This window comes from Nycticebus coucang, chromosome 5 (assembly GCF_027406575.1).
Source record: "Nycticebus coucang isolate mNycCou1 chromosome 5, mNycCou1.pri, whole genome shotgun sequence".
Lineage (NCBI taxonomy): Eukaryota > Metazoa > Chordata > Mammalia > Primates > Lorisidae > Nycticebus > Nycticebus coucang.
The window spans coordinates 64702732-64719464 of record NC_069784.1 but is presented as its reverse complement, the minus strand read 5'-3'; the positions used below and the strand labels follow the sequence as shown (position 1 = coordinate 64719464).

At 46.4% G+C, this 16733-nt stretch overlaps 1 protein-coding gene across 5 annotated transcripts in view; it reads left to right on the top strand.

The window, feature by feature from the left end:
* Positions 1 to 16733, top strand: part of BACH2 (BTB domain and CNC homolog 2) — a 431172-nt gene that overhangs the window by 402985 nt on the left and 11454 nt on the right. For all 5 annotated transcript variants that reach the window (XM_053591945.1, XM_053591947.1, XM_053591946.1 and 2 more), the window contains one exon: positions 558 to 2144. In XM_053591945.1, coding sequence (XP_053447920.1) covers positions 558 to 2144 — 1587 coding nt within the window. The remainder of the gene's footprint in view (positions 1 to 557; positions 2145 to 16733) is intronic.

Below are 16733 nucleotides of genomic sequence, written 5' to 3'. Positions count from 1 at the left end.
TCAGCTCTGGCAGGTATCACTGGAAGATCAGGTCTGACAGGGCCCCCTGCACGTCTCAAATAGCAACCAGGGTGGGTGAGCAAAGCCCTTGTTTCTAATGCTCTTTTCGCATTATAAATGAACGAGGGAAAACTAACAGGGCCTTACGGCCATTGTCGTGGGTGACAAAGAGAACAATTACCCCACCTCTAGCTCAAGTGAGCTGCTGGAGCAGCCCCTATGCGGAATGGCTCTCCATTCAGGACTGACTGGGAGGGAAATTAACAGGCTTCCCATTGTCACCTTGCGTTTGTAAACACTGGACCGGTTGTCGTGCCCTGCAGCCACTTGACCTGGGTGATTATGGATCCGCTGGGCCTGTGTTGAGGCGCCACCGCGCGCACCAGGCAGGCGCTCATTAAGGGAAGCGCGTCACTGCTGAGCCGGTACGAGGTTAACTGCCCCTCCGCGGCCTCTATCCTGGGACGGAGCTCTGTCTGGTCATTTTGCTTCAGTAGAGGGGTTCGGGACAATAGCTGTGCTGATGGTAACGTTGGGATTTCCCATCTGTGTTGCAGGTCACGGCCAGGGGCTTCGGGCCGCTGCTGCAGTTCGCCTACACCGCCAAGCTACTGCTCAGCAGGGACAACATCCGCGAGGTGATCCGCTGCGCCGAGCTGCTGCGCATGCACAACCTGGAGGACTCCTGCTTCCGCTTCCTGCAGACGCAGCTGCTGAGCGGCGAGGATGGCCTGTGCGTGTGCCGCAAGGATGGCGGCCAGCGCGCGCGCGGCGCCGAGGACTCCGCGGGGGAGGACGAGGACGACGAGGAGGCCATGGACGCCGCCGACGCGCCCAGGGCGGCCTGCCCCGCCGGCCCGACGCTTCCAGACCCCGTGAGCTTTGATGCCGCCGCCCTCCCGGTGGCGGACAAGGGGGAGGCCTTGCTGCCCGAGACCAACGTGCCCGCGGACGCCAAGGACAGCTCGGAAAAGGACGTGCTGACACAGTACCCCAGGTACAAGAAGTACCAGCTGGCGTGCACCAAGAACGTCTACAGCGCGGCGTCGCACAGCGGCTCGGGGTTCGCAGGTGCGTTCAGTGAGGAGAGCTCCGGCAGCATCCTCAAGCCGGGGCTGGCCATGGGGCAAATTAAGAGAGAGCCTCCCAGTGAAGAGAATGAGGACGACAGCGTCACCCTCTGCCTATCTGGAGATGAGCCCGACGCCAAGGACAGAGCTGGGGACGTGGAGATGGACGGGAAGCAGCCCAGCCCCGACCTGGGGCCTGCTGCCCCTGCCGGGGCCGCCTGCCTGGAGCGGGCCAGGAGCCTGTCCTCGCCCTCCTGCTTGCGGTCTCTGTTCAGCATCACAAAAGGCGTGGAGCTGTCTGGCCTGCCCGGTACATCCCAGCAACACTTTGCCAGGAGTCCAGCGTGCCCTTTTGACAAGGGGATCACTCAGGGTGACCTTAGAACTGACTGCACCCCTTTCACAGGGAATTACGGACAGCCCCATGTGGGCCAGAAGGACGTGTCCAGCTTCACCATGGGGTCCCCCCTGAGGGGTCCCGGGTTGGAGGCGCTCTGTAAACAGGAGGGTGAGCTGGACCGGAGGAGCGTCATCTTCTCCTCCAGCACTTGTGACCAAGTGAGCACCTCGGTGCATTCATATTTGGGGGTGAACAGTTTGGACAAAGACCTCTCCGAGCCGGTGCCAAAGGGCCTGTGGGTGGGAGCTGGCCAGTCTCTCCCTACCTCACAGGCCTACTCCCATGGGGGGCTGATGGCTGACCACTTGCCAGGAAGGATGCGGCCCAACACCAGCTGCCCGGTGCCAATCAAAGTCTGCCCACGCTCACCCCCCTTGGAGACCAGGACCAGGACCTCCAGTTCCTGTTCCTCCTACTCCTATGCAGAGGATGGGAGCGGGGGCTCCCCCTGCAGCCTCCCTCTCTGTGAGTTCTCCTCCTCGCCCTGTTCCCAGGGAGCCAAGTTCCTTGCCACCGAACATCAGGAACCAGGCCTGATGGGAGACGGGATGTACAACCCAGTCCGACCCCAAATTAAATGTGAGCAGTCTTACGGAACCAACTCCAGCGACGAGTCGGGATCATTTTCGGAAGCAGATAGTGAGTCGTGTCCTGTGCAGGACAGGGGCCAGGAGGTAGGGAACCCACATAAATCCAAGCACGTGACCCCTCTCTCAGTCCTTTATCTGGACTTTGCTCTGCCCTTCCCCTACCACTCCCAGCTTGTTCTTATTTGCCAAGATGAAGGGTGACAGCAAAGGGACCACCACCTACCCCATCAAGGAGGGGGATGCCGCAGAGGGATTCCAAGTTAACCACTTTTATCCTAGAAGGCACATGATGGGTGATCCAGATTTCAGAGGCAAGCTGCTTAGTGAGAAAAAACAGGCATCTAATGATGGAGTGGGCTTGGGTCCTTTAGTCGCCCCCGTCCTGCCCACCCTGCCGTCCTCCATCCATGTGTGAAATGATGCTGTGTTCATTGCCTGCATCCTTGCCCTTCACCCCTTTAGTGTGAAGGAAGATGGTGACTCTCTCCCAAGATGATTGATTGAAACTAGATAGATGGACACAAAGAGGTGCTTTCCCAGCACCTTTTGAATTTTCCTTGTCAATAGAAAACCCAGGGCCACCCCAGGCCCATCACATGCAGATGATAGAAAGCTGGCTGATCACCCTGGCCGCAGGGTCATCGCAGAAGACCCTAGCTGGCCACACAGAACATATAACAGATCATTTCCTCAGTTTTCCAAAGGATAGGAAGTCACTCTGGGGAGTACTGAGTGGAGTAGCCGTTTTGTCCACCTGGAAAAAAGTGCTTTATAGAAGAAATTTTCAGAGGCTCTATCTGTGCCTCACCCATGCTGGGTGAGGGGATGGGGCAGCAGCGGCCACATAAGGAGTAAAACTCATGTGACTGAGGAAAGGGGAGAATGGGATCCCCCACAGGTCCCCAGACCCCTAGGTCCCCGGGACTGTGAGTGTTCCTTAGAGAGACCTGAAGGAGGCTGTGTGGAGACCTGGCACTTCCTATGCTGTCTTGCGAGTTGACGAGGAGCCGCCCTGAGATTGCCACCTGTGTCTCAGACCTCCTCAGGAGCAGAGCATGAGCCCAGTGGCAAGTCCCTCCTCAGCCCTGTAGCCACAGAGCGCAAGAAGAAATGCAGCGTGGTCCCCACCAGCCCAGCACCCCCCATGCCTGCCTGCGCTCCCAGATGTCAGCCCCCGTGAGGCAGACAGTAGTAACCTGACCAGACAGCTGAAAGGCTACGTGAGGTGAGGTGGCTGTGCACAGAGCCATGTGCGGCTTATTCAGCCTCTGTAGGTTTTAGTTGGGGCGCATTTTGAAAGTAGATTCCCATGTTCCCTATGCCAGCTGCAGAAATGCCCCGTGCTCACTGTCCCTTCCCTGGTAGCCAGCTGGTCCCTGTTCTGTTAACTGCCTTGTAGAAATGGAGAAAGGCAGAAAAACATGAAAAGAATCTGACTAAAAGAAATCATAAAGGACATTTGAATGGGAGCTCTTCCCCTTTGAGTCCATCATATCCCTCAGGTTTGGGATGAGAGGTTGTGCACAGTCCCCCAGCCAGACTCCCACCTGTGTCCCTGGCCTTAGAGAACGGAAGTGAAAGATTATCCACCCACTCTCCTCACTCACCCACTCTCCTCACTCACCCCTTTTCCTCCACAAAAGACCACAACTTTTGTGAGGTTTGCTTTTTGTCCCTAAAATTGTTAATAAGTGTTCCTGGTGCAGAAGGATGGTCACGGGGCCCAGAAGGCTGCCTTCCCAAGGCATGGTGACTTGTGTTAACAAGGACCAGCGTGGTGAGAACAGGGCAGATGCCTGGAATTGTTTGTGTCTCCTTTAAGAGGAATCCACCCATTCATCTTGCCGGGTTGTGTTTTTGTGATTATTTGCATATGTTCAAGGCACTGTAGTTCCAGATACATCTTCTTTTGTCCATCTGATATCCCAAAAGACAGTTTAAAGTCACTTCTTGGAATTCAACATCATAAGAACACATGTGTTTTTCTGTGTTGGGGCCATATCAGTTACCCACCTTAGAACTGAAAGAAGTGACTCAATTAACTTGTCTTAATAGTCATGACCAGGCCAAGTCTCCCCCACAAGAAATACCCATTTAAGGCCAGGTGTGAGTACATGCCTGTAATCCCAGCGTTCTGGGAAGCTGAGGCTAGAGGATCCGTTGAGCTCAGAAGTTCAAGACCAGCCTGAGCAAGAGCAAAACTCCATCTCTACTAAAAACAGAAAAACTAGTCAAGTGTAATAGTGAGAGCCTGTAGTCCCAGGTACTAGGGAGGCTGAGGCAGGAGAATATCTTAAGCCCAACAGTTTAAGGTTTCTGTGAGCTGTGATGGTGCCATAGCACTCTGCCCAGGGTTACAGAGTGAGACTCTGTCTCAAAAGCAAAAAATAAAAAGAAATATCATTTAAATTTGATTTTCTTTTTTACTTTTTAACCAAAATAAAATCTGTTGTTTGCATTCCTAAACAGTGGAAGAGACATTTACCAAAGTGTTATACCATTTTGGGAATCATAGCCCCTCTTGGTAGGTAGTACATTTAGAACAGGATAGTTATAGTAAAGCTGAAGTTTTCCCAATTTGACAGTTCAGTTTTCCTAGAATAGAGGAAGTTAGATTCTCCAAGAGCTGTCTCAGGTATTAAGCACAGCTGCTGCTTTTAAAGTTAATAACTAGCTTTTGGAATTTACTTTGACCCTGCTGTATGGAATTTACTTTGACCCTGCTGTAAGTGTCATCCCCAGTATTAATACTGAAGGCAAATCCTTTCCCACGAGTCATAACCTGTTTTCCTGAACGATCCAGGAAAAGCCAGCATCTGGCGGGCTGATTCTGCCTCCATCTTCCCTGGACTGATTCTGCCTCCATCTCCCCTCAGACGAGCTGCAGGGCCCTTTTCTTCCAACTGAATCCCAACGAGACACTGGAGTCAGAAACCAAAGCAGCACCTGTGGCTCAAAGGAGTAGGGTGTCGGCCCCATATACCAGAAGTGGCGGGTTCTAACCCAGCCCTGGCCAAAAACAGCAAAAAAAAAAAAAAAAAAGGCCTTCCTGCCCCCAGCCCGGCCGCAGCCTGGTGCTGTAGATATGCCTTCCCAGTCGCTCTTCTCTCACCTCTAGAAGGAGCCAAAATGTTAGATCAAAAGAAAAGTGTTAGTAGACCTTACCTTCTGTAAGACATTACTGTCATACCATGTTAAATGACTCTGCCATCCCATAAGCATCTTCTCCCCTTCCATTCTTTTTAACTTTGCCTAGCTTGGAAAAAGCTTGAGTTAACACAGTGTTGGCCTTAATCAGTATTCAGCTTTTAAAAATTACTTCCTTTTCTTTTAAATAGTAGATCCAAGAATACCTAGCCCCAAACGTAACACTCTGTGCCTTCAGCAGTACACAAATATGTATTCACATCTCAGTGGCTTTGGGTTTTATTTTAATGGCATTATGCTGTGTAATTACCAGCTGCCTTTCCCACATGGCTGCCCGCCGTGTGCCTGGCTCGGGGTGGGTCACCTGGGGCCCACGTGGCTGCCCACCATGTGCCTGGCTCTGGGTGGGTCACCTGGGGCCCACATGGCTGCCTGCCATGTGCCTGGCTCGGGGTGGGTCACCTGGGGCCCACATGGCTGCCCACCGTGTGCCTGGCTCTGGGTGGGTCACCTGGGGCCCACATGGCTGCCTGCCGTGTGCCTGGCTCTGGGTGGGTCACCTGGGGCCCACTCAAGCTTTCTGAATCTCCAGGCTCTCACAAATCATAATCCATTCAGCTCTCCCCTACTGACAGACATTAGTTATTTTCAGTTTTTTCTCTCTTATAAACATTACTACAATAAACATTTTTTGTAAACACATTTTTAGTAGTAGTGCTTTTATTTTTGTGGGTTAAAGTCTGACAGGTGGGTTAAAAGTCGTGCTCATTTACTAATTACCTCCCCAAGAAGATATAGCAATTCACATATCTTTCAACAGTTTAGGAGTGTCGATTTTCTCTATTCTTGCCAATATTAGGTGTCACCAGTCTTTGAAACCTTTGCCAATTCAATGGGGGGGGAAATGATGACTACTAAAGAGGTTGACATCTTGTTTTGTGCAAATTCAGCATTTATTTTTCCCTTCTTATGAATTGTCAGTTTACAACTTGACCCACTTTTCTTTTGTGCTGTTTAACTTTTTTTTTTTTTTTTTTTTTGAGGCAGAGTCTTACTCTGTTACCCTGGGCAGAGTGCCACGGCATCATCATCACTCACAACAACCTCAACCTCTTGGGCTCAAGTGATCCCCTTACCTCAGCCTCCCCAGTAGCTGGGACTAAAGGTGCCCTCCACCACACCCAGCTAGTTTTTCTATTTTTAGTAGAGATGGGGTGTTGCTCATGCTCAGGCAGGTCTCAAACTCCTCAGCTCAAGGGATCTTCCTTCCAGAGTGCTGGAATTGTAGGTGTGAGCCACCGTGCCCGGCCTGTGTTTTAGTTTTAAATCAGTGTGTAGGAATTTTCACTTGTAATATAGTAGAACCTCTATAAGTTGACCACCTAAGGAACTGTAACAAACTAGCCAACATACAGAGGTGGTCACCATAAGGAACCAGGCCTGCTGTCCTCATATGTACATGTAGGGCACGTTCAGTCTGTGAAAATCAGGTCAACTTGAGGTGGTCAGTGTAGAGAGGTGGTTAGCCACAGAGGTTCTACTGTATTAGGAATATTAGCCCTTTCTCATAAATGTTATGTAGATGTTCTCCTGGTCTGTTTGATTATTTATAGTATCTTTTTCCATATAGAAAATTTTAGTTTTTATGTAGTCATAGTATCAGTCTTTTTCTTTGTGACTTTTAGGTTTGCTATATTCCTTAAGAAATTGGAAGAGAATTTTTCTCTTCCAATGATAAAAAAAATGGACAAGCCATAGTAAGTGGAAAAAGTCACAAAACAGTATGCACAAGGTCCTAGTTTATTTCATAAATATACAGTATGTCATGAGGGAAAAGGTATATTAGTGTGAATGTGTGTATGTGTGAGAGAGAGATAGAAAAAGAAGTAAGGTCCAGAGCAGACCCTGAAACGGTTCAGAATGGAGGAGCCACATCTGACTCCGACTCTTCCCACCCAGACGCTGGCTGGGAGACACATGTTGTATGAAATGTTTACAATCATTTTTGTGGTTTGGTGCAGCAGCCATGTTTTTAGATGTGTCTGCAATTGGTCTGCTTAATAGAAAGAAGCCTTGCAGGGCGATGTACAAGTCAGCTGTGTTTCTAATTAAAATAGTGTCCTCATGTTGTCTGGAAGAAGAAACCATGTGACAAAGAAACACAAGGCTAACAAATAATAATACCTCATATTTACAAGTTGGTTTGGACGTTTCAAAACACTTTCTCCAATTCTAGTCTTCAGAACAACACTATATACTACGTAGGGCAGGTATCATCTCCCTCTGACTCACAGATCCTCAAAGAATTTCAGGACAGAGAGAAGAAAGACTTGCCTATGCTCACACAGCTAATTAACTGCAGTATCACGACTAAATCCCAGGTGTCCTGCATTGGACCATGAGAACAGAAGGCAGACACATAATTGTGCAATTCTTGATCTGGGGTGGGGCAGGGTGTCATTGGCTTCTGCTTAGCACTGAGCTGGCTGTCCCGGTTCCAACAGCTCTGGAATTGTCCATGCAGTGGGCATCTTGCTCAGCCAGACGACTCACAGGCATCTAAGGGTCCTATAAGATCTCAGGTGTCAAAGGCTTTGAGGAGCTGGCCTCCTGCCATCACCTCACGGCACTGTGCTAATACGACCCTGCTCTTGTGGGCTCCATGGAGCATCTGGAAACCAAGAAATGAGGCAGGAGAAAGTATTCACAAGCCAGCCCTCCACTGAGGTTTCTGGCTTTTTCTGAAAAATCTGCAGCCTATATCCTGCTTCTCTAATAACCTTCACCCCAGCAAGCCAGTGAAGCAGGCATGAGGACGTGCAACCAAGTGAGGCAGACCCAGCGCCATCTAATCCCCGCTCCATAAAAACTACACAGAGAAAACAGGTCACAGGGAAACTTGCCAGAGCAAGAGAGGCATCAGGTGGGGCATGGAAACTGTTTTGCCCCTTTTAGACATGTACTTGAATTTTCTGAACGGAGCTATACTTAACTGTATGACTTTTTAATGATTTTTTTTAATAGGGAGGAAGGAGCTAATGATTTAGGCTACAGAATAGGGACAATTGGCAGTGGGGAGAGGAAGAAGGGGGTGAGTTCTTTTTTCTTTTTTTTTTATTGTTAAATCATAGCTGTGTACATTAGTGCAATCAAGGAGTACAATGTGCTGGTTTCATATACAATCTGAAATATTCTCATCAAACTGTTCAACGTAGCCTTCATGGCATTTTCTTAGTTATTGTATGTAGACATTTGTATTCTGCCTTTAGTAAGTTTCACCTGTACCCATTCTAAGGTGCACCATAGGTGTGGCCCCATCCATTACCCTCCCTCTACCCTAACTCCCCCCTCCCTTTCCCTTCCTTGGCCCTTTCCTCATAGTCTTGTGCTATAGTTGGGTTATAGCCTTCATGTGAAAGCTATAATTTAGCTTCGTAGTAGGGCTGAGTACATTGAATACTTTTTCTTCCATTCCTGAGATACTTTGCTAAGAAGAATATGTTCCAGCTCCATCCATGTAAACATGAAAGAGGTAAAGTCTCCATCTTTCTTTAAGACTGCATAATATTCCATGGTATACATGTACCACAATTGGCTAGTCCATTCGTGGGTCGATGGGCACTTGGGCTTCTTCCATGAGTTAGCAATTATGAATTGGGCAGCAATAAACATTCTGGTACAGATGTCTTTGTTATATTGTGACTTTTGGTCTTCTGGGTATAAACCTAGTACAGGAATTATAGGATCGAATGGCAGGTCTATTTTTAGGTCTCTAAGTATGCTCCAAACATCCTTCCAAAAGGAATGTATTAGTGTGCATTCCCACCAGCAGTGTAGAAGTGTGCCCTTTCCTCCACATCCATGCCAACATCTCTGGTTTTGAGATTTTGTTATGACGGCTACTCTTACTGGGGTTAGGTGATATCTCAAAGTAGTTTGATTTGCATTTCTCTGATGATTAAGGATGATGAGCTTTTTTTCATGTGTTTGTAGATCGTGCGTTTGTCTTCTTTAGAGAACTTTCTCTTCAAGTCCTTGCCCACCCCGAGATGGGATCACGTGTTCTTTTCTTGCTAATGCATTTGAGTTCTCTGTGGATTCTGGTTATTAGACCTTTATCGGAGGTATAACCTGCAAATATTTTATCCCATTCTGAGGGCTGTCTGCTTGCTTTACTCACTATGTTCTTGGCTGTGCAGAAGCTTTTTAGTTTGATCAGGTCCCAGTAGTGTATTTTTGATACTGCTTCAATTGCCTGGGGAGTCCTCTTCATAAAATATTCACCCAGGCCAATTCCTTCAAGAGTTTTCCCTGCACTTTCTTCAAGTATTTTTATAGTTTCATGTCTTAAGTTTAAATCTTTTATCCAGTGACAGTCTATCTCAGTTAAAGGTGTGGGTCCAGTTTCAATCTTCTACAAGTTGCCAGCCAGTTCACCCAGCACCTTTTGTTAAATAGGGAATCTTTGCCCCACTGAATGTTTTTAACTGGCTTGTCAAAGATCAAATAACGGTAAGTAGCTGGATTCATCTCTTGGTTCTCTTTTCTGTTCCAGACATCTACTTCTCTGCTTTTGTGCCAGTACCATGCTGTTTTGATCACTATTGATTTATAGTACAGTCTCAGGTATGGTAGCGTGATTCCTCCTGCTATGTTTTTATTGCTGAGTAATGTTTTGGCTATTTGAGGTTTTTTTCTGTTTCTGTATGAAAGGAAGTATTATTTTTTCAAAATCTTTGAAATATGACAATGGAGCTTTAATAGGAATTGCATTAAAATTGTATATTGCTATGGGTAGTATAGACATTTTAACAACGTTGATTCTTCCCAGCCATGAGCATTGTATGTTTTCCATCTGTGTTAACATCTTCAGCTATTTCTTTTCTTAAAGTTTCATAGTTCTCTTTGTAGAGATCTTTCACATCCTTTGTTAGGTATACTCCCAAATATTTCATCTTCTTTGGCACTACTGTGAAAGGAATAGAGTCCTTGACTGTTTCTTTGGCTTGGTTATTGTTGGTATATATAAAGGCTACAGATTTATGGGTGTTGATTTTGTAGCCTGAGACATTGCTATATTCCTTGATCACTTCTAAAAGTTTTGTAGTAGAATCCCTAGTGTTTTCCAGATATATGATCATACATATATCTGCAAAGGGTGAAAGTTTGAACTCTTCTGACCCTATGTGGATACCCTTGATTGCCTTTTATTCCCTAATTGCAATGGCTAAAACTTCCATTACAATGTTAAAGAGCAATGGAGACAATGGGCAACCTTGCCTGGTTCCTGATCTAAGTGGAAATGATTTCAATGTAACTCCATTCAATACGATATTGTCTATGGGTTTGCTGTAGATGGCCTCTATTAGTTTAAGAAATGTCCCTTCTATACCAGTTTTCTTAAGTGTTCTGATCATGAAGGGATGCTGGATATTATCAAAAGCTTTTTCTGCATCAATTGAAAGAATCATATGGTCTTTATTTTTTAGTTTGTTTATGTGTTGAATTACATTTATAGATTTACATATATTGAACCAGCCTTGAGACCCTGGGATAAATCCCACTTGGTCGTGGTGTATATTTTTTTGATATGTTGTTGGATTCTGTTTGTTAGGAGCTTATTGAGTATTTTAGCATCAATATTCATTAGTGATATTGGTCTATAATTTTCTTTTCTTGTTGGGTCTTACCCTGGTTTGGGGATCAAGGTGATGTTTGCTTCATAGAATGTGTTGGGTAATATTCCTTCTTTTTCTATATTTTGGAAGAGGTTTAGTGATATAGGTACTAGTTCTTCTTTAAAGGTTTGGTAGAATTCTGACCATCTGGTCCTGGGCTTTTCTTTTTAGGGAGATTTTGTATAGTTGATGCTATTTCAGAACTTGATATAGGCCTGTTCAACATTTCCACTTCATTCTGGCTAAGTCTTGGTAGGTGGCATACTTCTAGGTATTGGTCGATTTCTTTCAGATTTTCGTATTTGTGAGAGTAGAGTTTCTTGTAGTATTCGTTAAGGATTTTTTGAATTTCTGAGGGGTCTGTTGTTATTTCATCGTTACCATTTCTGATTGATGAAATTAGGGATTTGACTCTTTTTTTCCTGGTTAGGTTGGCCAAAGGTTTATCTATTTTATTGATCTTTTCAAAAAACCAACTTTTGAATTTACCGATCTGTTGTGTAATTCTTTTGTTTTCGATTTCATTTAATTCTGCTCTGATTTTGGTTATTTCTTTCCTTCTGCTGGATTTGGGGTTGGAGTGTTCTTCCTTCTCCAGTTGCTTGAGATGTCCCATTAAGTTATTAACTTCCTCTCTTTCCGTTTTCTTGAGGAAGGCTTGCGGTGCTATAAATGTCCCTCTGAGGACTGCCTTTGCAATATCCCAGAGGTTCTGGTAATTCGTGTCTTGATTGTTGTTTTATTCCAAAAATTTGGTGATTCGCTTCTTAATCTCGTCTATGTCCCATCTATCCTTCAGCATAAGGTTGTTTAGCTTCCATGTTTTTGTATGGGTATGCAGGTTCCTGTGGTTATTGAGTTCAACTTTTATTCCATGATGGTCTGAGAAGATGCAAAGAATAATTTCTATTTTTTTTTAATTTGCTGAGGTTAGATTTGTGGCCTAGGATGTGGTCGATTTTGGAGTATGTTCCGTGGGCTGATGAGAAGAATGTGTATTCAGTTTTGTTGGGATGAAATGGTCTGTAGATGTCTGTTAAGTCCAGATGTTGAATGGTTAAGTTTAAATCTAAAATTTCTTTGCTTAGCTTCTTTTTGGAAGATCTATCCAGCACTGCTAAAGGGGTGTTAAAATCTCCAACTTCTGTGGAACTGGAGGAAATCAAGTTGCTCATGTCTGTTAGATTTTCTCTTATAAATTTAGGTGCATTCTGGTTGGGTGCATAAATATTAATAATTGAAATCTCATATTGAGTATTACCTATAACAAACACGAAGTGTCCATCCTTATCCTTCCTTATTTCGGTTGGTTTAAAGCCCATTGCATCTGAGAATAGGATTGCAACGCCTGCTTTTTTCTGCTTTCCATTTGCCTAGAGTATAGATGACCATCCCTTCACCTTGAGTCTATATTTGTCTTTTAGTGTAAGATGCGATTCTTGTATGCAGCAGATATCTGGCTTGAGTTTTTGTATCCAGTCAGCCAACCTGTGCCTCTTTAGAGGACAATTTAAACCATTCACATTAATTGAGAATATTGATAAGCCTTTCGAGAATCCGGTGGACATTTTTAATCCTTTTGCGGCTGTGGAAGTTGGAATTTGATCAAAATTTTCTGGGTGGGTTTACTTTTGTGGTGGAGGATTACACTGGTCTTTATGGAGGATAGGTCTGAGAATATCCTCGAGAGCTGGTTTAGTTATGGCAAATTTCTTCAACATATGAATGTCATTGAAGTATTTAATTTCTCCATCATAAATGAAACTCAGTTTAGCTGGATACAGGATCCTGGGTTGAAAGTTATTTTGTTTTAGGAGATTAAATGTCAATGACAATCCTCTTCTAGCTTTAAAGTTTTCAGCAGAGAGATCTGCAGTTATTCTAATATTCTTGCCCTTGTAGGTGATGGTTTTCTTTCATCTGGCTGCTTTCAGAATTTTCTCCTTCATATTAACTTTAGTGAAATTGATTATGATGTGTCTGGGGGATGTCTTATTTGGTTTGAGTCGTGCTGGAGTTCTGAAACTGTCAGCTATCTGAATTTCAGAATCTCTTGGCATGTCTGGGAAGTTGTCCTTCATAATCTCACGGAGAAGAGACTCTGTGCCTTCTTAAGCCACTTGGTCACTTTCGGGGATCCCTATAAGACGAACATTGGTTTTCTTCGAATTATCCCAGAGCTCTCTGAGAGAGTGATGTGTTTTTGCCCTCCATTTCTCTTCCTCTTTGAGAGTTTGAGAGTGTTCGAAAGCTTTGTCTTCAATGTCAGAAATCCTTTCTTCTGCTTGCTCCATTCTGTTACTGAGGGATTCTACTGTGTTTCTCAGATCTTTGAGGGCTGCAACTTCTTGTCTCAATGTGTCAAAATCTTTGGTCATTTGGTCTTTGAATTTGTTGAATTCTTGAGATATCTTTTGGGTTACTGCTTGGAATTCTAATTCGATCTTGTCTGCTATCCAGATTCTGAATTCAATTTCTAACATCTCAGCTATTTCTTTGTGCATGGGATGTTGTGCTGTGTCTGCCCCATTGATCCTTGGGGGAGTTGATCTACTCTGATTATTCATATTGCCAGAGTTTTTCTGTTGATTTTGCCTCATGATTGTTTTTCACTGTTGCCTCTGGCTGTCCTCAGAGTTGGGGAGGTGTCTCTCCAAGATTAGACCCCAGGGGGATCACTCTATTGTTGCTGGATCTTTGTTGGGAGTGACCCTGTGTAGTTCCTCTGGGTCTGCCCCAGCCAGGGAGTTCTGGTTGTGGAAGCAGCTCCGGAGTGTGACACACCTGGATCCAGCAACAGGGCTGGAGGTGGTACGCATGGTTCTGGGAGTGCCTGGCGCCCAGTGACTTTGGCACAGAGAGCCCAAGGCTCCAGCAGTCTCTGGCCAGGAGAAGGGCTCTGTGCAGAGGCAGGGAGGGCTCCAGAGGGCACGCAGCTACCAGAGTCCCTGGCCAGACGAGTGGGCTGGTGTGGAGGCAGGGAGGATACAGGAGGGAGGACACGGGGTTGCACGACTCCCGCAGTTCCTGGTCAGGGCATGCGGAGGCCAGGCGGGCACAGGTCGCGAGTCGGGGAAGGAGATGAGTCAGCACTCTGCTGCCCAGGACTCTCAGAGCCTCTTCTGAGAACTAGATGAGCACCCACAGATCCCACCCCCCACCCCCTTCAGTGTAACTGCAGGCCATGGGGACAGGTGGGTGGCGGGACCTTTCCTTCCTGGCAGGCCGGGCTTTGTGTACTACTATGGAGGGTCCAATGAATGACAGCCACTAGGCAGTGAAATCCTGGAAGCCTGTGGAGGGCAGCAGGTAAGATGGTAAGCCCCAAAGGTCTGCTGTGTGTGGTTATCCTCTGGAAGAAGGAGAGGAGACCCTTAACCTTCTCAATCAACTTTCTTTTATTATTTTTCTTTGTGTGTGAGATAAAGTCTCACTATGTCACCCTCAGTAGAGTTCTGTGGCATCACAGCTCAGAACAACCTCAAACTCTTGGGCTTAAGTGATTCTCTTGCCTCAGCCTCCTGAGTAGCTGAAACTACATGTGCCCACCACCACACCCGACTGTCCTTATTGACAGAGTCTTGCTCTTGCTCAGGCTGGTCTCTGAACTACTGAGCTCAAGCGATTTATCTGCCTCGGCCTCCCAGAGTGCTAGGATTACAGGTGTGAGCCACCACACCCAACTCAATCAACTTTCCAAGGTCAAGAAGCATTATCTGACTTCTCAGCCCCATTTAGAAGTTTTGAGAGCCTACAAGAAGAACGTTCTCTAGGGGACCAAAGGGCCAGTGGCTGCGCCTTATTTCTGGGGAAGATGCCCATTGGTTTGGAACTTACTGCTCTGAAAACAAAAAAAAACAGATATGGTAAAGTCCCCACTGTGCTTTTCCAGGAACACTTCCGTGGTCCCCCACTTGCTAGAGGGGTAACGGACTTTTAGGAAACACGGGGGGGGGGGAGGGGGGTCTCATGGAAGGAAGTCTGTAGCTGACTGTGTTCTTGGCCTCTGACCCTCTTTACAAAGCACCTTGAGTTGCCACAGCTCTGCTGAGATTTTATATGGCCTTTTGCTTCAAAGACTTTGAAGCTAGTATTGTTGGTTTTCCCTTTTTCCTGGCAGCCCTCTGTGCCGTTCCCCTGGTGCTTTATACTCACTGTCTAGATGACTTTATGTGCAGTGGCTCTTGGTGTAGAAACCCTTTGACTTCACTCAGAGCCTGAACCACAGGTATATTTTCTTTCTGAAAATAAGTAAATGCATGTAGAGTAGAAGTGAAATGGCTTTGTTGTCAGCAGAGGGGGACTGCCCAGGCCCAATGCCACAGCCTCTGCCATGTTGAACCTTCCACGTCTCTGACACACAGACCTCTGTGTTATTGAGGCACCATCCAGGATCTGAGTGTCTATTATCCCAAGGGTATAAAAGGGAAATCAAACATCATTATAAGCCCTGTGCAAATACAGCCCAAAGGACAAAGGCCCTTCCTAAGGCTGTAACAAGGAGCTGTTTGTCCTGAAGCAGGGCCAAGCTGAGAGGGGCATCCTGTGCCCTGCTGCGATTTTGCTGTCTTAGACCAGATTGTACAGGTGTCATAGGGAAGAGTTCGCCATGTGGAGGTGACACACCCATTGGGAACCTTCAGCAAATGCCACGTCAAACAAGTTCAGAGCTAGGAAGTAACCTGATAGAGAAACTGCACCAGCCACAGGAAAGCCAGGGGACCGTAGGGTGTGTTTGCCTTTGTGCGTGAGGATTAGCCACACAGGCCAGGATCAGGACGCACGTCTGCAGAAACAACCTGAGCTTGGGACAAAACAGCTTTGTTCCCACTCCCCAAAAGAAACATAGACATCTGAATATTATCAAGGGGTCGGTTTCTCCATAAAAATATTTTGATCAGTGAAGCCCAGTCCTGTGTGTTTTTTGAGTCCCTCAGGTTCGTGAGCCCATTTCTTCTGTCCTCCACCGTGTCACACAGGCGGCTGCCAGGTTCTGCAGGTGGCTTTTGAGCCCCCAGTGTGTGATGTGCTGTCAGGGCAAAATGTTCTTTAGATTTTGAAAATTTAGCACAAGAAAATGTGAACTATCTCAATTGTTGGAATGTTTTTGATCTATTGGGTTAAATAATATATGTTATTAAAATTAATTCACCTGGCTCGGTGCCTGTGGCTCAAGCGCCTAAGGCACCAGCCACATACACTGGTGGGTTCGAATTCAGCCCAGGACCCACCAAACACAATGATGGCTGCAACCAAAAAATAGCCGAGCATTGTGGTGGGCGCTTGTAGTCCCAGCTACTTGGAAGGCAGAGGTAGGAGAATCACTTGAGCCCAGGAGTTGGTGGTTGCTGTGAGCTGTGATGCCACAGCACTCTATCCAGGGCAACAGCCTGAGGCTCTGTCTCAAAAAAAATTAATTCACCTGTTTCCTTTTATGTCTTTTAATGTGGCTACTGGAAAGTCTAAAATGGTGCATGGTCAGTGGTAAGTGTGTTTTGTGACGAAGTCTGAGCTTGCAGCGCCACCTGCTGACTGTCAAGGACAGACACGGGTGTACATGAGGGTTGGGCATTCTGATCTCTGGCCTGGCAATGCACCTTTTTCCAAAGGCTTCAGAGGCAGGAGCAGAAGGGCACCCAAAAGCCCCTGCAGCATCAAAGCCTTGGTAAGGAAAGTGTCCAGCTGTTCAAAGGTGCAGGCCTTGGTGTTCACCTCCTGAGTGCTGAGGAGGCCCCAGGGATAACAGAGCCTGGGTCCCACGTGTTGCCCTAGGAGCCTTTACATGCACTCTGTTTCACTGTTGTGATCCTTTTCTCAAGAAATATTTCAGACAGCCATCATCAGAAGC